The 23,277-nt window shown below is 39.0% G+C and overlaps 1 protein-coding gene across 16 annotated transcripts in view; it reads left to right on the forward strand.

Annotated features, from left to right (window-relative positions):
* The window catches only part of Cdc14b (cell division cycle 14B), a 71,278-nt gene that overhangs the window by 7,277 nt on the left and 40,724 nt on the right, over positions 1–23,277 (forward strand). For 7 of the 16 annotated variants that reach the window (XR_777025.3, XR_777024.3, XM_010607630.3 and 4 more), the window contains exons 1-5: positions 6,606–6,887; positions 7,878–7,968; positions 8,765–8,840; positions 11,902–11,994; positions 20,326–20,402. Coding sequence is in view for 12 of the 16 variants with exons in the window: in XM_010607630.3 (XP_010605932.1) it covers positions 6,827–6,887; positions 7,878–7,968; positions 8,765–8,840; positions 11,902–11,994; positions 20,326–20,402 (398 nt within the window). In the remaining 4 variants the exon portion in view is untranslated. Of the gene's footprint in view, positions 1–6,604; positions 6,888–7,877; positions 7,969–8,764; positions 8,841–11,901; positions 11,995–13,342; positions 13,506–20,325; positions 20,403–23,277 lie in introns of those variants that run through there. The other 9 variants (XR_777026.3, XR_002024813.2, XM_010607624.3 and 6 more) reach the window with 5 other exon arrangements.

Below are 23,277 nucleotides of genomic sequence, written 5' to 3' on the forward strand. Positions count from 1 at the left end.
TTATTCTTTTTTTTCTTTTTTTTTTTTTTTTTTTTTTAATTTCTTTCTTGAGATAAGGTCTTGCTATGTTTTGCAAGCTGCCCTGGAACTCCTGGGCTCAAGCAATCCTCCTGCCTTAGTCTCCCATGTAGCTGGGACTGCAGCTTTGTTTGCCTTACACCCAACTGTATCAGCCTTTTCTTTCATAGTGTTTATAGTGTTTGCACTTTTGTCCCAAGTATTTTGTGTGTGTGTGTATGCTGCAAGTTAAACCAATGGCCTCCTATATACACATGTTCTACCTACTACCAAGCTACACCCCAGCGCTTTGTGTCCAAGTCTTAAACTATGCATTGGTTAGAATAGGCTATATGTGATGCCACTCCCAAAGTCAACTCCCATAGTCAGAGTGGAAAGTAATAAAGGTTTGTTACTCATGATATCTCTCCATCACTACTTAGGTAAAAGCTTTTACTCTTAAAATCCAGGCTGGTAGAAAATAGCTACTTACATATATATGAGTACAACATAACTGCAGTGTGTGGGTTTTTTTGCTGTTCTTGTTTGTTTGTTTGTTGGGGGGGGGGAAGGGTCTCACTATATTGTCCAGGCTGGCTTTTAACTTGCTGTTATAGCCTAGTTTAACCCTGAACTCAGCGCAGTCCTCTTGCTGCCATCCCAAACACTTGGGGGTTACAGGTGTGTGCCACTTCAGCCAGTGCAGTGAAGTTATTTATTTTTATAATATACATATGTATCTACATGTGATAATATATATTGACTGAAATGTGCACAGAGTGTGCAACTCAAGTAACAGCTTGTAAATAGCCATGTCCTTTCCTGGTCACCACCCTCTCTAAGAATATACTGTACTGTGACTTTTATTGCCAGAGACTTGTGTTGTCTAGTTTTAGAAGTCATATCAGTGAAATCACTATATTATGATTATATTTGTTTCTGGCTACTTTCACTAAACAGTATGTATGTGTTTATCTAGATTCTGCATGTGGTCATGCCTCATTTGCTTTCATTGCTTTGTGATATTTCATTGTAAGAAAGCACCCCAGGTTTTCATTCTGCTCTGGATATGATTGCTTTTTTTTTGTTGTTAGAAATAATGATTCTGTGAAAATTTTTGTACCTTTCTTGGTGAATATGTATGTGAACTTTTGTTATCTGGAAACCTGGAAGTGGGATTACTAAGTCATAAGATATGTGATATTTATTTACCTTTTTTTTTTTTTTTTTGTACTGGGGATTGAACTCGGGTCCTTGCACTTGCAAAGCAGGCCACCGAACCACTGAGCTAAATCCCTGGCAATGTGATATTTATTTAAACATAGTTAGCTTTTTAAAGTAATATACTAAAAACTGTCGGCCACAGGAGGAGAGTTCTGCAGGGTTTTGACAATTTAATGGTCTGAAAAGTTTGAAAACTTAACAGTTCTAATGTAAAAATATCATAGCACAAAAAATCTAAAATGACCCTTTAAAAATCATTTAGAAAGTATTTTAGAAATACAGATGAGTAGGGAGAATAGCAACATTAGAGTCAGTGAGGGGAAGTGGCTTGGGCTTGTATGGATAGAATTCCTCTTCCTCACATTGGTTCTTGACCAGCTGTGAAACAGAGTACTTACTGTACTTAAAACAGATGAAGGATAAAATGACACTGGTTTGATTTACATTTGCACATTTCCAGCTGCAGGCAGGTAGAATTATGCAAGCAGCCACTGCCATATCTTACAGCAACAGGGATGAATTCCAGCGAGTGCATCCACAGGCCCTCCCAGAATCCTTGGTATGACTGGGTTGACATAAGAGCCTCCTCTACCCTCATCTGTGATACAGTAGCAGCAGCAAGAAATAAGCCTCTGCTGTAAACTAAATCACTTCAGGGCTCTTTGTTGCCACTATTCCTCTCATGCACATTCTGTGTAGCCAGATTCCAAAAGAGTAGTAAGGAGGCTGAGGCAGGAGGATCGCAAGTTTGAGTCCAGCCTGGCAACTTAGCAAGACCCTGTCTCAAAAAATAAGAAAGGCTGGGCATGTAGCTTAGTGCTAGAGCATCCCTGAGTTCAGTCTTTAGTGCTTGGCAGGAAGGAACGAGGAAGGATAAATTAGGTTTCTTCTTTTTTGTGTGTATATATTTCCAGCTAACCTTGAACTCACTTACTAGCATGTATCTCAGTCTGGCATCTGACTTGTTGATCCTCCTGCCTCAGCCTCCCAAGTCCTAGAATTACAGGTATGGGTCACCACACCTGGCACTTTTAATGTATTTCTTATTTCCATCCTCTGCCCATTTATTTTTGGGGGTGTTAGATTTTTTTTCTCTTTGATTTAATATTATTTTTAGTTTTATGCACTCACTTAATCTTCTCTTAGACTGTTATTTAAATTTTGTTCACCAGTTTGTGTATTGATTAGAAGTACTAAAGATCATGAAATTAGATTTCTCGATTTTCTGCATTAGAATTGAGATGTTTTTTCCATTTTTTTTTTAAACCTTTTCCTGCTCCTCTGATGGGTATTATATTTCTGTATTTTCTTCTTTGGAGGGTACTGATATATTCTGGTGTAAGATTGGGATTGAATGACCTCCCTCCACACCCGCAGCAATATAGCCAGTCTCCTGTCCACACCAGGACTCACATGGGGTCCAGTGATCTGTGATGCTGCTTCCACCAGTTTACGTGTCACTCTTTATATGTTGATTGTTTTTTTTTTTTTTTGGTACCGGAGATCCGGTCCTTGTACTTTCGAGGAGGTAGCAGAACCACTGAGCTAAATCCCTGGTCTTACATGGTTTAATATTTTGGTAAGATAACGGCCTTCCTCTTTTTTTTTTTTTGTACCGGGGATTGAACTCTGGACCTTGTGATTGCAAGGCAGGCAAGAATCACTGACCTACATCCCTGGCCCCTTCCTCTTTCTCTATAACTATTCTCAGGTCTTCTTGGCCCCTGTACTATTTAGTTATCAGCATTTAGTATCATGAAAAGGCCTGTGGAGATTTTTATCAGAATCAGTAAGGGGGAAATTTGCATCTTCCCATTAACCTATCTGCTTTATTCTCTACTCATTCAGGAGGGATGTGCATGTCTTTTATTTCTATTTATTTGATACTTGGTTAATGCAAGGATATAGAAAAGCTCTTGGTTTCTGTGTGTTAATCATCTGTATCAAAATTTTGCAAAACTTTATTCTGACGGTTTGCCTACAGACCTTATTAATTTTCTAGGCGCATAATCATGATCTGAAAGTCAGGACAATTTTGAGTCTTCCTTTCCAGTGCTTCTCTTACTCTTTTTCTTATGTTGGCATTAGAAAGCACTTCTGGCTATTACATTGTGCAATAGAAGGCATGAGAGTGGGAATTTTTGTATCTTTTTTATTGGGGGGTTGGCTTCTGAAGTTAGGCAGGAAGTGTATTTATTACCAGTATAGAGCTGGAAGATGATCTTTAACAGATTAAGGAAATTCTTTTTTAAGCGCTGTTGTGCAAAGACTTAATTGTGAATGAGTAGTGACTTGTTTTTCCCAGTGTTTAGGATTGAACCCAAGGATGGGTACATGCTAGCCAAGTACTCTGCCACTGAGCTACAGTCCCCAGCCCAGAGTATTGATTTTTTTTTCCCAGTACTGGGGATCAAACTCAGGACCTGTGCTTGTGAGACCAGGCTCAGTGTCACTGAGCTAAATCCCTGGCCCTCAGAGTATTGATTTGAATAACGTGTGTGTGTGTGTGTGTGTGTGTGTGTGTGTGTGTGTGTGCGCATGAGATAGTCATGTGCTTTTTAAATTCATTTTGATAGACTCTCTTTTTATGTGAAGAAACTGGTAAGATTACTTTCTTTTTCTGAGGGGAAAATACTGGGGGATTGAACCCAAGAGGATATCATTGAGCCAACACATTTATTTTTTCTTTGGAGACGGAATCTCAAAATGTTGCCTCAGATAGGACTCAAACTGGAGATCCTCCTGCCTCAACCTCCCTCAGTGCTGGGATTGCAGGCATGTGACATGACAGTCGACTGGTTTTTCTTTTCATGTGATACTGGTCATTTATATTTCTTTCTTGGATTCACTACTCGTAGTCTTTGTAATTCTTTTTTTCCCTGTTGAGTTGATGTATTGCCTTTTATCTGTTATGATGATTAATTCTTTATTATTTTTTTCCTTTAAGTTTCTTAGCTTTTCCTTTTAGAACTTGAGTTTTGTGTTGTACTTTAAAGTTCCCAGTATTAAACTATAAAATTATTTGCTAACATTTTTATAGTTATCTGACAACTTTTTAAAATTATCTTATTTGCTATTTGTTTTGCATAATATGTGAAATTAGAACCTCCTTTTCTGCCTGCCTTTCTTTCTCCTGTCCCTCTCCCTGCTCTCCCCTCCCCCTCTGCTCTCTCCCTTGTGCTGCAGGGATTCTTTGGGATCAAGGTTAACTGAAACCTTGTGCCTCGGGGGACCTACTGTATGTATTACGGTTCCTATCTAATTCCTGCCTGTTTCGCGGTTTAGAGATACCACTGTCTGTTCTATGATTAATTATGCCCAAATATTATGTCATTCTGTAGGAAATTGTTTTTTCATGTATCTAACAAATATGTATTAAAAGAAGAGGTAGCCAGCTGGAGGCCTGAAAAGTCAGAGAAGCAGGGGTAGTGATGTGATGTGACAGGGACACACTGTACATAGATAGCAAAAGAAGCTCTTCAGTACTTAACCTGTCTGTTTTTTGTTTGTTTGTTTGTTTTTTGGTACTGGGGATCGAACTCCTTGTGCTTGCAAGGCAGGCACCGGGAACCGCTGAGCTAAATCCCCAGCCCTTAACCTGTCTGTTTTTACTACAAAGCCATTAAAGAGGGCAACTGTGGACTTATAAAGGGGTTATAGGATTAATCACAGGCTTTTAACAAAACTTTGTGAAGAGACCTGCTTCTAGCTGGTAGAGGTTCCTAGTAAATGCCCTTTACCCAGCACCCTGGTCTCTGTAGTAGCAGGATGTAGTAGCCCCCTAGTTTAGCAAGAGAATAGTGACATTAGTCAGATGTCAGTAGACTTGCAAATCAGTGATAGCTTCCTCCTGCATTGTAGAAAATACTCCTTAGGAAATTGAGCTTCAGGTTTGGATTTGAATGGAAAATCTCTTTCCATTTCTATCTCACTGTTTTCCACACTTTAAGATTTAGCTTTTTAAAAAATGTTCTGGAAGGGCCAGGGATTTAGCTCAGTGGTTCTGCTGCTTGTGAAACCACAAGGTCCTGAGTTCCATCACCAGTACCAAAATAAAACAAAGCAAAACTCTCGAAAGGGGTATAGTGTAGCTCAAGGGTAGAGCACAAGTTCTTTCACAACACTATCACAAACAAAAGCAAACAGAACCCTAGAAGTTACTAGCTAGTTCTCTTTTGGAAGTGTGCAAAGGGTATTTTCTAGGTTGCCTCACACTCTACTTTGTAATCTTGACGAAGAATCAGCTTTGCAGCTTTACTTTTCATTTTGAATAGGTCATAAATGGTAGAAAATTCATAAGCTGTGAAAGGGCATACAGCTTTTTTTTTTAACAAGTTCTCTTGTGAAATCTCATCCAATGTCTTTATGTATTTCAAGACAGTTTTCCCCTAAAAAGTAACTATGACTACCAGCTTCTTTTGTCTCCCTGCAGTGACTTGATATTTAGAGTTGCATCTCTAATCCTGTATGTGTATATATGTTTTAAATTCATACTTGTAATGGTGGTACGACTCAATGTGTTATTTTTACAATAACATAGATTTGGCATCTTCTTGGGATGAATTTAAAATACTTCTTCCTGTTTATCTTCTGCCTTGGTTTATTTATTCCATGAAAGCCATTGAAAAATATGTATCAATCTAGCAGTCGATTGTCTGGAAAGCTGTAGGTAGAAGTATTAATATTTATGGAGCTTGGTTTTTGTTTTGTTTTGGTTTGAGCATTTAAAGTCTGATCCATCCAGAATTGTAGAGTAAGGCAAGAAGTGTGCAGGTTTTCATTTGAGGCAAAAGTGGTGCTGTGTACCTCAGTGTATATATTACATTGAAATTGTAGAGTGTCATTTTGGGTAAAATTTTGCTGTTGTAGTACTTCTGTTTTAAGGGAAAGTCATAGGAAGATTTTTCATGGATTACTAAAGTTAATGCTCTTGTGGAAAGTGCGTGAGGGAGTGGAAAGGGACCCACAATAGCAGCATGATAGTAAACATACTTGCTGTTAATATTCTATCAATCTTGTAGTATTCACTTGAAATTAAAATGTAAACGTAGGTTTTAGACTATAGGTTGCATGGGGATGAGGTTGTAGCTCAGTGGCGCCGCACCTGATTGGCAAGGTCAAAGTCCTGAGTTGGATCCCTGGTACGGGGCGGGGGCGGGGAGAAAAAAAGAATATACATTGCATGGTTACTGGGAAGTATGTCAGCAGTCCTCTCTGAGCAGTCCCGGTGTAACTGGTGGAATGCATGCCTAACCCCAACCCTAGGCTCGCACCCCTAACCCCAGCAACAACCCTAACCCCGGCAGAGCAGAGGACGCCCACCTCACTCCAGAAGGACGGGCGCCCCCTGGCGGTGAGGGCGGGCTGTCCTCCCCGCGGTGCCCTCATCCTTTCCGCCTGCCCCGCCCGTCCCATCCTGCCGTGACGCGGGCAGGGACGCCCGTTCGGAGAGGGCCCGCGGCGCCTCGGCAGACTTGCGGCCGCCTTCCTAGCAGAAGACATCTGGGCCAGGGAGGAGAAGGAGCAGAAGGGGACGAGGGAGTGGCCCCTCACACTTGGGTCACCGAACTTCGGGGTGTGGCCCTGTTCGCGCCGGGCTGTCCAGATGCCTCGGGGTCCCACACCGGGGGCGCACGGGGTTCCGTGGTTGACCGAGGTGATCCCGGGTGAGTGAGGCTGGGGGAGGAAGGAAGGAAGGAGGCACCGTGGCTGACACCCCGGCAGAGGTGGGGACCGTGACCGGGTCGAGGGCCCTGGGCGGGTGGCGGATAGAGGAGGGGACGCCCTGTCACACGACCTGCCACAAGTGAGTACTGCTTCCCAGCGGGCGATGACAGGACACGCGGTGCGGGACCTTAGTAGCCTGTCTTGGAGTGGGGCGAGGAATGATTCCAGCACCTCCCATGGAAACCTCTCTCTGCTCCTGTCACTTGAGCGATTTGTCTGAATGTTCAAAAAGAAACCCCAGTAGTGATCCCAAATTAAAAAAAAAAAAAATAGTGATCACTCAGAACAGTTGGGTAAACATATGGTTTGGTTTGTGGTGTTCTGTGGTTGCAAACTAATTTTGAAGCAGTTTTGAAAGCATTTTTTTTAGTTTCTTACTGAAGGGACTTTTTAGGATGTCCTGAAAACAGCAAACTAGATGGCATGCCATCAAACACAGACTGCCGGTCACTGACATTTCTTAGTCCAGAGGAACTAAACTTGTACGATGAGAGGCTCCCTCAGAAATAGCACCACATGCCCCACTTGCTGGCGCACACCTGTAATCTGAGCACTTAGGAGGCTTAGGCAGGAGGATCGCTGCAAGTTCAAGGCCAGCCTGGGCTACATAGAGAGTTCAAGGCCAGCCTAAACTGCACAGTGAGACCCTGTCTCAATCCCCCCCATAAGAAAAATCAAACCATATCTCTACATGAAATGATACTTAAGCACTATTTGAAACATTTCAAGACAATTTTCTCCTTTTAAAAAATTGCTTATTCTCTACCAAAAGAGCCAGAATATTTTGAAATTAACTTTTGTCACCCCTACTATTTGAAACTTGCATGGAAAAAAATAAAACTTTGACTTCATCTGAAGAGTTGCATCATGCTATAGGAAACTTTAAATTAATAACTTCAGGAAGGAACATTGCCATTTTTCCATTTCAGATCGCCTTTGTTTTGCCATTCTCTACAGCAGACCAAAGAGTGCATCAAATGAACATTATTTCAGCATAGATAATGAACTTGAATATGAGAAGTAAGTACTACTTTTTAAAGATTGTTAGTATCTGTAAAGGTATGTTTACAAATAGGGTAGCTGTAGAAAATTGTAAATCTGTTACTTGTTGAAGGAATTTAAAAAAATCTGGTAATAAAGTAGTTTGGTGAGGTGGTGTGAAAATAAACTAACTTTCCTGCCCCTTTTTGGGTATTTTTTGGGGGAGGATGGGTACCGGAGATTGAACTCAGGGCCTTGTCTATGCTAGTCAAGTGCTCTACCACTGAGCTGCATCCCTAATTGTTCCTAAATTGTATTTTGAGACAGGGTGTGGCTAGATTGCCTGAGATGGGCTGGGCTCAAACTTGGGATCCTCCTGCTTTAGTCTTCCAAGTAATTGGGATTACAGGTGTGTGCACCACAGAACTTGTCTACATTTAAACATCCATATTTTATATTTAATGTAAGCTAGAGGCTTTGCCAGTGGAAAATATGTGTGGAAGACCAGATTTCTTAATTTAAATGGTTTTTTCATGTTAATTGAGATTAGATTGAGGGTGTAGCATTTGTTGTATTTTTGGTTTTTTCAATAGTGCTGGGGTTTGAGTGTGCACAGCCTCAGGCATGCTAAGCAAGTGCCCACCATTGAGCTACAGCCCACTTGGTGCTTTATGTTGTATAACAGAATATTTCTTCCACGACTAAGACAGTACCTTTGAATTATATAACCCATATCAGTTTGGTTTGGTGGATGCTTTCTTGTCATTTATTTAATCTTGTAGACCCAAAAAAGATATATCTAGAATATACATGTTTCTATTTTTCAATTTTAAAGCTTCTACGCAGATTTTGGACCTCTCAATCTGGCAATGGTTTACAGATACTGTTGCAAGATAAATAAGAAACTAAAGGTAAAGTCCTTTTTACTTAAGATTTGATGTTAGTAGTTATTGTTAGTTTAATCTCTAGGAGAAAAGAAGGAAGATCTATCTTGTTTTTTTTTTATTTTGCTTTGATATCGGGGATTGAACTCAGGACCCTGAGCTTGGGAGGCAGGCAGCAGCACCACTAAGCTAAATCCCTGGCCCAAGACCTATCTCTTTTGTGTGTGTGTGTGTGTGTGCGCGCATTTTGTTCAGGACCCTGAGCTTGGGAGGCAGGCAGCAGCACCACTAAGCTAAATCCCTCCCCCAAGACCTATCTCTTTTGTGTGTGTGTGTGTGTGTGCGCGCGCATTTTGATACTGGGCGTTGAACTCGGGTCCTTTCACCTGCAAGGCAGGCGGTGGGACCACTGGGCTAAATCCCTGGCCCTAGACATGTCTCTTTTTGAAAACGTTATTTTAAAATTCTTTGAACAAAATAAGCTGGTCATGGTGGCGCATGCCTGTTATCCCAGCACTTGAGAGGCTGAGACAGGAGAATAGCTATGAGTTCAGGGATAGCCTGGGATACATGGTGAGTTCAGGTCTAATCTGAACTACACAGCAAAACTCTGTCTCAAACAAACAGTAACAACAACAAAAATAAAGTTATTTTAATAAAATAGTTTCTTGCTGAAATGACTTTTTAAGCTATCTTGAAAAAACAATGGAGTCTTTTATTGCAGTGGTGTTTAAGACATACACATTTCTGTGTGTGTGACAAAGTAGCATATATATTTTCTAGAGTTTCTGTGAAATACTTAAGTTTGTGTCCTTTAACTAACTATGTTTGGGTTTGCTATGCTCAAATACTTGAAAAATCAATGTGGAAATTTGTAGTTCAGTAAACATCTTACTTATCTGACTGAATGGAACTAAAACAAAATGAGAAGTTTTCCCCTTGCTGTGGTCCTTGTTCTTTGTGCCTTCATTCTGATAAGGAAGTGCTGGCCAGCTACCAAGAAAAATGGACTTTGCTTTCCTTCCTATCTTGAAATTCCCTTAGGACTGTGACTCTTGACTTTGATCCCTTATATGTATGACTGTGGAGCAAGAGAAACGCACAGTGTTTCCCTAATGGCTGTTACTGCTGAAAGTTAAAAAAGTATATATTTGTTAGTATGAACTTAGACCTCATATCTTGATTTTAAAAGTTTTGAATTATTGATCAGGCACAGTTGAAGAGTTTATGTGCTGCTTGCTGTCAGCTCCAGACTAATTGCTATAAATTGTCGAGTAGCAAATACTGCATTTGGGAGCAGGAACTTTAAAGAAAATGTATTCAGTGGATTACCTGTCAGGCAACTATAAAACAAAATAAAATTTATTTTTATTTAGAATTTTAATTTACTGTAATGAAAAATTTTTGAGTAAGGGAAATTTTTTTCCCCTTGCTCATCAAACCACATTCACTACAAATTATACAGAGATGGAGACTTTTCCTTCTTCTTGGGCTCTTACATAGGAATGTAAAACATTCATGGCCTTGCTGATTGATACCCACACACTTTTCCACTTGCTAGTGGCAGCTCTTGGTCTTTTTTTCCCCACAGGGCTAGGAAGCTGAAAATAACTCCCTTTCCCTGAACCTTTCCCTTTGCTTTAATTTTGAAAGTCCCCCCCCAACCCCAGCAGTCTGTGGACTTTGATCTTTTGGATCAGCCAAAAATACATCTTTTTTTTTTTTTAATAATTTACTAGAACAACTTGTATGTGTTGCCATCCAGCCTGACTGAAACATTAGTACCTGTCCAGTCAGTAGTGATAAAAAGTGAATTGAAAGTTTGAAAGGAGGAGTGTTGGGCCATGCTTTTGTGGCCAGATGGCTACTTGGGTTCTATTCTTGTTTTTTTAATCAACTCGAGTCTTTTAATATATACACATTCATCCTGGAAAATAGAGCTTTGGAACACTGGAACGTGGACCTAGAGAAGCCATGCAGCATGTACTTACTGGGCTGAGAAGATTCTGATCCATCCTTACTCAAGTTGATTTCTGCTCGTGTTTATGAAACACACTGTGCTAATTGATTGTGTGTTCCTATGTTTTGAAATTGCATATCCTTTTTATTTTTAACTTTAGATTGGTGTATAATATGCAGAACTATGTACAGGTCCTTGAGTATACAGCTCAGTGAGTTTCACAAATGGAATACCTATGGGTAATTACCTTACTCAGATCAAAAACAAAACTGGCAGCCCCTCCAAACTCCCACTCACCCTCTGGGTTGCCCTCTCTGCACCCTCCTCTTTGCCTATTCAGGATTTCTGATTTCCAACAGCATTGATTACTTTTACCCTGTTTTGGCCCCCCCCTTCCATCTTTTATTTTGCAGTACCAGGGATTAAACCCCAGACCTTTATGCTGAGCAACATCCCTAATCCCACCACCTCCCTTTTTAAAAAAATTGAGACAGGGTCTCACTAAATTGCTGAATTCCCCGGGCTGGGTTTGAACTTTCAATCTTGCCTCATCTTCCCAGAGTGGTGGGATTACAGACTTGTGCTACCACACTCAACTTACTCTTGTATTTTAATGTCATGTTTTTAGAATAGACTACTTAAAAAGTAATCAAGAAAGAAAAGGTTTCTCCCATCTCTGTTTCTAGTTGCTGCTTTTTTCTTTCAGAGTCAGTCTATGCTTTTTTGCTGCTGTGTTATGGACTACGAGACATTAACTTTTACTGTTGCACTTCACTACTCTTAGATGGTATGATTATGAGGCTGAGTCAGAGCACTGTTGAGTGACTGGTATCCTGCATAGAACTTCAGACTTTGCTCATAGCATTGGTTTCACAGCCCCTCAGCACTTCCTGGAAATGTCCCAGAGATAGTCTGTCTTTATATCTGTTCACATCACATCTCCTTCTCTCCTCTTCAGTTTTATATTCATTCTGACGTCAGAGTGTCTTTATGGGAAGACATAAAGATCTTTTCAAATCTCTTGTTAATGTGAATGCTTATTTGTTGTGAGATTTCTAATTTGTCTTTATCACAAGGTAGAAGTTTTTAAAACTTAAAAAATACTAACAACTATTTATTTTTATGCAGTCCATTACAATGATGAGGAAGAAAATTATTCATTTTACTGGCTGTGATCAAAGAAAACAAGCTAATGCTGCTTTCCTTATTGGATGCTATATGGTAAGTACTTCACTAGTACAACTAGGTCATCTCTGTTCTCATGAAAACACCTAGCAAGGACGTGCGCGGACATGCATGGCAGTGTTGTAAGAAAACAGGTAACATACCATGTTGGTTAGATTCCCAGGTGCTCTATAAGGGTTGTTGGAGGTATGTTTTGGAATAGCCACTGTTTACATGAGGCTTAAGAATTTTATTTATTTGTTTATATTAGTACATGTTTGCCATACATAATGATCATATTAATCATCGGGAATTTGTACCTGTAGCTAATATGTCTTAATTCCTTAAGAATTTCATTTATTAGTAAGTTATATTGGAAGACCTTTAGTTTTCTATTTATTTGTTTGCTTGCTTATTATATGGTTCTAGGAGTTGAACCCAGAGATTTTTTTTGTTTGTTTGTTTGTTTGTTTTGGCACTGGGGATCAAACTCAGGACCTTGTGCCTGCCAGGCAGGTGTGATGCCACTGAACTACAACCCCAGCCCCCTGTATTTTTATTTTTATAGTCCAGTTTTACTTTGCATCAAACTGGATTCATCTGCAGGAGCCCCTGCAGGTGTAGTTTCTCCTCCTGAGTTGACTTAGATCTCAGAGCAGGACACCCCCACCTGTGGGCTGATATGGAAGCCTCTTTTCTCATCTTTTCTGTCCAGTGGAGAGGAGTTGCTCTAGGATATTTTTACACTTCCATCCCACCAGAAGTGTGAAAGTCATTCACTTAGATTTTTAAAAATAAAAATAAAGAAGGATTGGTTTTTGTAGATTTTTGGATAAGCTCTTCCTCACCTTCAAATTGCTACCTGGCTCTGTCATGGCTGTCTCCACTTTCTAAGATTCTTTTCTTGTATATAGTTTGATAATCTGGAATTTATAAAGATTAGACCAAAAACTACTGAAGATAGTTGAAATTGAATGTCAAATAATTTCATTTATTTGTCTGTCTGTTTGCTTAGTTATTTTTGGTATTGTGGTTTGAACCCAGGGTTTTCCCCTTGAACAACATCCACAGGAAAAATTGATAGGAAGAAAATATTCCAAATGGACTGTTTACTTTTAAACTCTGAGCTTTTATTTGTAAACAGATTTAATATGGGGTGGTAGGGAGAAATGTGAAGCTTTGGCACACAGGAATAGAACAATAATAGACCTCTTTATTTTTATCATAAGAACAGAAGAGATTAGATGTCACGTAGTCTAAAATGTAGGCTGATGTGTCTACCTTCTGTTAGTCCTTTTGTCAGATGGTCAAGCATGCCCCGTGTGTCATTAGAAGTGACAAGAGCGTTCTGACTGTTCAAAGTGTTATCTCTGATGCATCTGGGTAAATGGCTTTACCATTCTAGCTATCTGAATCCTGGAATCTTTGATAACAAATCAGAGTCAAGCTAAAAGTCTTCTATTCCACTGGGAAAAGAGTTGAGGAGCTTTGAAGATAAATGAGATTTTCTTTTACAAAGGATGTGTGCCCAGTTGTTTTATGAAATGATGCTTGCTGCTCTGTTAATGGTAAGTCAGTGACTGTTAGCCAGATTTGGGGATGGTGGTACCTAACCGTGTCATTTCAAAGTAAAGGTGAAATTTTGAATAGAAACATAAATCCATTTCAAAACAAATTCATGATTAAAGGAACATTTTGAAAATAAAAATTGGGGATTTTGTTTTGTCATCTTGTAAAAGTCATGCAGGAAATCTATATTTGCACCCTGAAAATTTAGAGAAAAGCTTATATTTATAGAAGCAGGACATGCATGTGTGCATATGTAAGGCACACATACACATACACATACATGCACTGTATGTTTGATGTTTATCAATAGCTCTATCACCTGCTTTTTTAAAAGTTAGGGACCCATTCTTTCACTTTAGTGTATGTTTTATCTTTGTTATGGTTTGTATCTAGAGGCTGGATTTAGGGTGTGTGATGCTGCGATTAAGGAAGATCTGCCCTGGGTGTGGATGGCACCACCCAAAAAATGGGTAGCCTGGCAGAGATAAAAGGAGAGGGCAGGCTGCTGTTGCTTCTGCTTGCTGCCTGCTGCCTTCTGCCTGTCCTGCTTTGCCCGAAACTGATACAAATTGTAAGCCAAAATAAACAATTTTCTCCTTTAACTTTGGGTTTTGGGTATTTTGTCTCCACAACAAGAAAAGTAACTAAGATAATCTTGATACTGAGATATTCATGTTTTCCCAGTTGATCCAAAATATCTTACGCTGTCTAATGCAAGGCCACATGCTGAGGTGGTTGTGCCTCTGATCTCCTACTCTTCAGCGCTCCCTTTTTGATCAACACTGATTTATTGAAGAGGCCAGCCCTATTGTCTGGTAACATGTTCCACCTTTTGAATTTCTCTGGCTTTTCTTTCTCTGGACTATATTTAAATTCCACAGAAATAAATTGAACCTGAGGAAGTTAAATCTAAAGACTCATGCGTTAGTAGTAAATGTTGCATTGTGCAAGGATACAGGTGATCACTTGATTAGGTGGTAACCATCAAACCCTTCAGTATGTGATTTTTTTTTTTCCTTCTGACTGAAAGTATTCAATATGGCGTTGACACTCTTCGTATACATGGTTGCCTGTCAACCGTTCACCTGTGTTTAAACAACTCATTCCAGTTATGCACACTGATGGACCACAGAAACCATGGTGGTCACATAAAATTACATTGCCTAGTGATGTCATAGCCATCTTAGTTTGTGTTAATTCATCCCATGAACTTTGTGTAAGGATAGAATCATCTAAAGATGAATTTCTTAGGCTGTGTCCCCATGAGACGATGCCCGACTGTACTTGTCCAAGTCAGTTTTATTAGGGCTTTGATATAATGCTTTTCTAATTATTCCTTGTATCCTTTATTTATTATTTGGCTTTCTTTTGTGGAAGATGAGCTTTCCTTCTGATGGTTGGGGCTATTTTGTTAAACTGAAATAAAATTACCTACCGAAAAGAGAGCAGATAGGTCATTTCCCTTTAATTGCCAATTTTCAAAGTAGTGTTTCAGTAGCTAAAAAACAATAATTTTATAACCTGTTGTAAATCATCGAAAGAAAGCTTTCAGGCATATTTGCTCAACATTATAAAATGTTCAATAGTTTTCCTTTAGTTTTTACTAACATCATTAGCATTTGGAATATTGAGAATTTGCTAATGGATAACGTTTGTGAGTGAGATTAAAAAAATATGAATTCAACCAAGTACAGGTTGAAAACATTTTTTAAATTGCATCTGTTCTGAACATATGTAGAGTTTCTTTTTCATTATTCCCTAACCAATGCAGTATAAACATCTATTTACATAGCATTTACATTTTGTTAGGTATTGTAAGTAATCTAGAGATGATTTAAAGTATACTGGAGGATATATGCAAATGCCCTGTTTTATAAGGAATTTTAGTATGAGGGATGGTTCTAGAACCAGTCCCTGAGGATCCTAAGGGATCACTGTATAATCATTTGGTCAGCTAAGATCATGGTGCATGTACTGCATTCGCGCTGACCAATTACGGAAGAGAAGACTTTTTAAAATTTTTTAGTTATGGCAGTCATTAAAATCAAGAACTGAATTGATTAAAAAATCTTGATAAATGAAACATATGAATCATAACTTATTTTAATAAACAGCTTTTTAAAAGTACAATTAAATGTAGTAACTCATGTTAGAAATATTTTGCCTTTGAAAAGTTTTTACATGTACACTTCGTAATGGAAGTGGAATGTTAATACACAACTTGTTTACTGTGTATGGAGCCCTCAGTGCTGATGATCCTCAGTACTCCTTCCTCCCAAAGTAAAGAAGGAGGAGGAAAAGGTAAAATTATTTGAATTACAGTGGGTGGAGGTCAATGGTTTAGGTTCAGACTGAGCTGGCTTTGAATTTTACTTTAGGATCTGGTACAAATTAAATATTCACAGTTGGGCGTGGTGGTGCATGCCTGTAATCCCAGCACTCCGGAGGCTGAGGCAGGAGGATTGCTGTGAGTTCGAGATCAGCCTGGGCTACCTAGTGAGTTCCATGTCAGTCTCAACTATACAGTGAGACTGTCTCACCCCCCCCATCACTGAATGTTACTCCTTTTTTCTTGGCTCTTCTACTGTTTTTAAATACTTTTAAATCTGCTTTTTAAGTAAAAAATTAGTAAAGTTACCATTTGGTCTTACTGGTTATTCATGTTGGCTACTTCTAACTGTCACCATATTTTATATTTTCCTGCAGACACAGCATTCATCTCTTCATAGGTTAAACGCACTTACCAGGATGCAACTGGATAATTAACTATGGTTTCTAACATTTTTTGTATGTAAAATAAATGTGAATCATTCTAAATGTAAAATGTATGACACAATCAAACTGCTGGTATATAGCTTGCAAATATGGCTTCCTGGAGAGTTAATAGATTATTTTGATGGAGCTAATTATGGTGACTTCAGAATTTACCACCTTTTAAAAACTTTAAAGCAATTTTTAATAGCCTTTAGCAAATGGCTTACCTTGTACACACGTATGTGGAAAATTATGATACTAATTAAATTCTAAGAATACATTAACTCAGCAATCTGTGAGTAAAATCCTAAATTGCCTTGAGTTTGAGATTGCCTCAATAGTGATGATAAGAGCTCAGGGATTTCATTTGTTATTTAATGATGATCTTTTAAACCTGTCGTCCATTTTTAAAAATGATTTAATCATATCGGAATAGTTAGTGCTGGGTTTTAGGGTGGCTGCAGGAGGAAGGGACCAGGCCAGGAAGAGGAGGGGGATTAAGGTGTGTGGGGTGGGGGTGTGGAGGCTGTGGGTCAGATTCCAGTTCAACAAACAGCCTTCCTGGCAGGGCAGACACCAATGTGTGGACCAGACACCAATGTGTGGACCAGAGGCTGTGTCAGCACCCGTCTCTGGGCACACCCCTTCCTTGGATGTTTGTGAAAGGCGGGCGCATACAGGGGCCCGGCAGCTGTAAATAGCAGCCAGGCCTGCCATCAGTTGTGGTGAGGCAGCTGTTCTCTCAGCAGGGTTGGTCAGGTTTTCTTCCCTTTCTTACCCAGGGGTTTGGACTGACCTTTCAGCTGCCCCTGATGTGTGCCTGGGGGTGGGGGTGGTGGGTGGTGATGGTGCTATTAACTTTGGGAAGTAGTGAAGAAGTCGCCCACTGACTACTTAGGATCCTTGGTTGCAGATTGGTTAAGCTTTTTGGAATTTTAGCTCCCTTTCTGTGTTTGTCCTTGTTTTCAGATAGTAGTTTCTTGTCTATAAATACAGCCTGAGTGGGAGGCCTTCTTTCATCAGTAACAAGCAATGGGATCTTGGAAGAACAGTTAATGCCTTGGTTTGGAAAGTAGCAGCCTGTCAGTTTATGTAACTCATAAAGTATTTGTAAATGGTTATAGGTCTTTACAATTAGGAGCCTACATCATTTCTTTAAAAAAATCAAGACTTGTGCTTTATCTTTGAAAATCTCCCCCACCACTAGGTCAGTTCACTTATTATTTTTTAAAATAAGCTGTCTGGCCTTAGTGGATATGTTTGCTTTTCCAGAATTCCAATGTACTTTTGTCTAAATTGGATTATCATGCCAACCTACTATATGTATATGTAAATAAAAGTAGTTTGAAAAGTTAAAACTAGTAAAATGTAAGGCTATTTGGTTATTTTTAAAAAAGTGATTGGCTGGGTGTGGTGGCGCACACCTATAATCCCAGCTCTCGGGAGGATGAGGCAGGAGGATCTCTGTGAGTTTGAGACTAGCCTGGCTACATACTGAGTTCCAGGTCAGTCTCGACTACATAGTGAGACCCTGTCTCAACCCCCCCCCCCAATGTGATTGGGGATTTTTTTTTTTTTTTTTGCCAATATTTGTGTAAGAGCTGTGAAAGTAGTTTTACTTACTTTTTCATGTGAAATTGTTCATGCTGTATATTCTTTGCCCTGTTGACCTTTTTGTTTTTAGTGTCTGGTTATGAACTTGTGTTGATTCTTAACATTCTTTGTGAATCTGGAGAGTGATTTTTCTTTTTTACAATCAAATTCTTGGCATCATTTGGCTGAAATGTGAAAATAGTTAACAAGAATTTTTAAATACTGCAAACATTGTGACATTTTTCCACAAAGAATATTTGAAAATAGTTTACTGGTTTCTCAGGCAGCTGCATTTGTTGTTGGGATTTAAATGCTCTTTGTTGTTCTTAACTCTGGGGCAGGATGGCTTATGTAATGTTTGGTTTTTAAACTGTAGCAGACCCTGTTTATGCAGATAAAGTTTCAGATCATTGTGTATAAGAATAGAAGTTTGAAATATCTGAGTTTTTTAATTATTTGAAGCTTGGATCAAATGATAAATGACTGACTTGTGATCCCTTTGCTTCAGCTACTCACAGCATCTGTCAGCTACTAATTGAGCACCTTCTGGGTTTTAAAACATTGATTTTTTTACCCCAGGGCCAGAAGTAATCTGTGGCAAGCAGACAGTGGTTTTAAAAGTGGGGGCAGTGGCCAGATATAGTAGGGCACTCTGTAAATCTCAGCACTTGCAAGGCTGGGGCAAGAGGATTGTTGTGAAATTGAGACCAGCCTGGGATATATAGTGAATTCAAGGCCAGCCTTAACTATGTAGTCAGACCTTGTCATATTGCCACATCCCCTCCCCAGTTTTTTATTTGTTTGTTTGTTTTAAGAGAGATGGAATCTCACTGTATTGCCAAGAAAACTCTGAATTCCTGAGTAGCTGGGACTACAGGCATTTCCGCCACACCTGAATAGCTGTGGTTTTATTCAGCCAAAAAAAAAAAGCTTTATGCTGTGACTTTGAAAAACACTACTGACTTTTCAAGTATATTCTACCACAATATTTCATTCTTTCCAGGAAATTGCTGTTTGTCCCTTCAGAGAGGTTTCTTATCCTCCAAAGATGAGAAGGGCTCACTGGTGCATCCCAAGCTGCATCTCTGCACTGGCTGCTGAGTGTGCTACTCAGTGTTGATGTATAGTACATCATCCTGAAACTTAGCTGTTAACAGTTAACATTCTCTCATTTTGCCTAGGTTAGGTATCTGGGAGTGGCTTCACATGGGTGGGTCCGGGTCTGGATCTCTCCTGGGCCACAGTTAACCATCTGAAGGGTCCCCTCCTAAGGTGGCTAAGCCACATGCTTGGCAGGTCGGTGCTGAGTGCTGGCAGGAAGACTCAGTACTCACCATGTGGGCTGCATGAATGGGTATCCTCCCACAGTAGGAAGAGTAGGGAGGGGACCTCATTGTGGGAGGATGCATCTTTATGACCTAGCCTCAGAAGCCACACACACACTCTGTGAAAAGCAATACTGTTTTCCGTGCAGCGGCTTTTACTGTGGGAGGGTGGAAATACCAGGAGGTAAGATTCTTTGGGGCCTGTCTTCAAAGCTAACTCTTGCAGCCTTCAATTATTTGTTGTTTCCTGGTTCCAGATAGCTCTGTGGAATTAGAGTGGGCATTCTGTATATGTAGCTTCTGGTGAAAATATACCAAAAGAATTTGGGAAATGTCTAGAGTCTAAATTGTTAGGATCACCAGAGTAAATTAGAAAAGTATATTGGTGGCTGGGGATTTAGCGCAGTGGTTCTGCTGCCTGCCTTGCAAGCACAAGGACCTGAGTTCATCTCCAGTACCAAAAAAGAAAAGTTTATTGGTTCAGTTTAGAGTTTATTAATCTGAGAATTTATTTTAACATAGAAATGACTTAATACAGTTCTTCCTAAGTGACAAACTTAGAATTCACTTGGGAAAGACTTTTGAATCAGGAAGCTGAGTAGATATAAAAGAAAGTATAGATTACTAGCAAATATGTCTTTGGCGGTTATATTAATAGATTGAATCTCAGTCTGTGAATTTCCTTCTATTTATCTCATCATGTTTTTTTTTTTTTTCTTAATTTTTTTTGGTACCAGGGATCAAAATCAGGTCCTTGCATTTGCAAGGCAGGCAGCAGAACCACTGAGCTAAATCCCTGACCCTCATCATGCTTTATATTTAGGTACAGCCATTTCATTAGATTTTTTTAAATTAACGATTTTTTTAAAGTTCATCATTAGAAATTTAGATTTTCCTCATAGGAAAAAAAACCATTGTTCTTACATTCTTTAAGTTGAACTTGTGTTCCAAGTCTAATCCACAATTCTTTAATATACTAGAGATTTATGTAGGAAGAGTTACCTTAAATCGGGTAGGTGCTGGGTGGCTCAGGATCTTAGGGAAGACAGAAAACACAGCTCCACTGATTGTACAAAGCTTGTTTTACAGTGAACAGCATTCTGTCTTTAGAAGTAAATTGCCTTTTTTTTTCTGTTTTCAAATGTAGGTTATATATTTGGGGAGAACTCCAGAAGAAGCATTTGGAATATTAATCTTTGGAGATACATCCTATATTCCTTTCAGGTAAATATTAAAAATGATGTGATAAGACTCTTGCCGTACTCTTTTAGTTGTTTCTGATAGATAGACGTTTTATGTTGGTTGACCTGGGGTTCTCGACTATTACTGTTTTGTCATGGACACTGCCTTGTGTGTTAGAGAATGTCCAGCAGCATCTCTGCCTTCTGCCTACTAGATGCCAGTAACCCCTCACTCCTACTTCAGTAATCAAAATGCACAATATCTCTGGACATTGCCAGATGTGCTGAAAGCGGTAGGAATAGAGTAGATGAGCCCCATCTCCCCTAGTTGAGAACCACTATCATTGATGAAAAGTAGGCTTTGTAGACAGGTAAGAGAATCCTGGAGCTACATGTGCAGAACTGTGACTGAAGAATTTGACTCCTGAAGGATTAAGCACTAAGTTTCCCCAGTAATCAGGAGTTAACTTTTTGGGATAAAAGCTGACCCCCATTATCTAGGAGCAGAGCCAGCAGAGGTAGTGGGAGAGGCTGCTAATATGGACCCATTCCCAACAAACCCATTCAAGCAATTGTATCCTGAAAGTGGTGGATCATACGACTTTCTCATCCCAGACTTACTATGTGATTATTTTGAAGGCATTTAAAAAAATCTTGTGTTGATTTTCTTCTTTAAGTCAAATTCTAACAGTTTCTCTATTTGTTCATTGAAATACTTATATAATGAGAATACTCCTGTGATGCTAAATGGGTAATAAATTCGTGAAATAATTTTACTCATTGTGTAATTTGTTGATTATTTCATGCTATTGTAATTTCACTGTTTTTCCACTCACAAATAAGTTGTTCTAAGATTGTTACATATACTTTGAGTGTCGGATTTTGAAGATCCAGCCTTATCTTTAAAAACATGTTATGAATCTCCCTGCCCTTTGGGAGGGTTTCCCTAATGTTCAGCAGAATGTTCTTTTCAAATAACTATGGACTCATTCCACAAAATAGAGACCTGTTGGGACCTTCTGAAGAAGTCAGTGATATATTGCATTTAAATGTGTGTATTAGTGATGAAACAAATTAGAAGAATTGATTTGAGCCCAGTATTATCACCTCTTTCTTCCTGGCTCATGAGCAGTGTCAGGAATTGTTTTCTGAGCTGGGTGGGAAGATGAGATTATGGGTCGAGACCAAAGTATGTGTATCATTCACCTTTTTTACCTGAAACATAAATAGTGCCTGTGTTTCCATTAGGAGAAATACTTGGATTTCTGTTCTGTGGGTCTCAGCTACATTGGTCATCTCTTGACACATAGTGATAATTTTGTTTTTTCTTCATAACCATAATCCCTCCTGCTGCCGTTCCCACAGTTTATCCTATAAAGGTCCTGAAATCTGAATATGCTCACACATTTCACGTAGTCTCAGGATCCATGAGCCACTGTTGACATGAAAAATCTTTTATGTTCATTGAAATATAGGTGGTGAAAACAATAAATGTTCCTGTGTTTAAAAATTAGTGAAATCTGAGCTGGGGATTTAGCTCAGTGGTTCTACTGCTTGCCTCGCAAGTGCAAGGACCCAAGTTTGATCCTCAGTACCCCCCCCAAAAAAAATTGGTGAAATTTGGCATTGAGAAAAGGAGCTTGTTACTTGTGCTCCCCGGAGTTCCAGCCAAAATCTTTCTAGAAAACAGGACTTAATTCAAAATTTTTCAGTTGTGTGGAATTTGAATCTCTTCAGTCATTGATGGCACAGACTAAATTTATGTGAAGCAGTGCTTCTCAGAGTGTGGTCTGGGAGCTTTTTGTCACCAGGCTGTAATGAGATACAGAGATTGAGAATTAGGTTTTAGAGATATTTATAGTAATATATTGTCACTTCTCAGCCTTTTGGCTAAGATCAAGTGTATAGTGACATAGTAATTTTTGCTCTGTGGAATCAAATAATGAAAGAATTTGGGCTGGTAGTTTATTTTTTTCCCCCCTTCTGTTTTTTCTAGCAGTAATTTACAAGAATTTAGTGATCATTTATAATTATTTAGCAATTATTTATTTTAAAAGATTACATTATTGTGGGTATGAGATAATTACTATATTTGCATTAATTTTATATCTTGTATTTTATGCAAGTATCATCCTATAATAGGCTTAAAATATTAAAATGTGATGCTTTGTCACATTTGACTATTCTATACAACTTAATTAGAAAATAGTAGGTCAATCAGAATTGATAAAAGTGTGGGGATTTGGCTCAGTGGTTCCACTGCCTGCCTTGCAATCACAAGGTCCTGAGTTCAATCCTTGAACCAAAACCAAAACCAAAACAACAGAATTGATAAAAGTCTAAAAATACGTTGAAAGAAATTGTCTTTTCTTTGGTACCGGGGATAGAACTTGGGCCCTTGGCGCTTGGCAAGGCAAGCACCAGAACCACTGAGCTAAATCCCCAGCCCAAGAAATTGTCTTTTATCCTTGCTACTTCAAGTGCAAAGAATAAACATAAAGTGTTGCTAACAAGAATTTACAAGAATTTCACTTAACCTTTTATGTTCAATAACTATTTATATTTAATTCAACTCATTCAGTTCTTTAACCACCAAGTTTAAGTGTGCGTGCGTACGTGATTTCTTACTGAATTATAGTAAATATTTTTGTCATAAAAATATAGCATAAAATATAATTTAACATTTTCTTTCTTTCTTTCTTTCTTTCTTTCTTTCTTTCTTTCTTTCTTTCTTTCTTTCTTTCTTTCTTTCTTTTTTTTTTTTTCTTATTGGGAGGGTACTGGGGATTGAATTCAGGACCTTCCAAGGCTGACTAAGCACCAACGGAGCTAAATCCCTGGTCCATTGTTTAACATTTTCTGGATACCTTATGATCACTGTTATAAGGGTCATATACTTCTTTTGTCTGATATAATAC

The sequence above is a fragment of the Fukomys damarensis genome, unplaced genomic scaffold (assembly GCF_012274545.1).
Source record: "Fukomys damarensis isolate Sample0158 unplaced genomic scaffold, DMR_v1.0_HiC HiC_scaffold_27, whole genome shotgun sequence".
Lineage (NCBI taxonomy): Eukaryota > Metazoa > Chordata > Mammalia > Rodentia > Bathyergidae > Fukomys > Fukomys damarensis.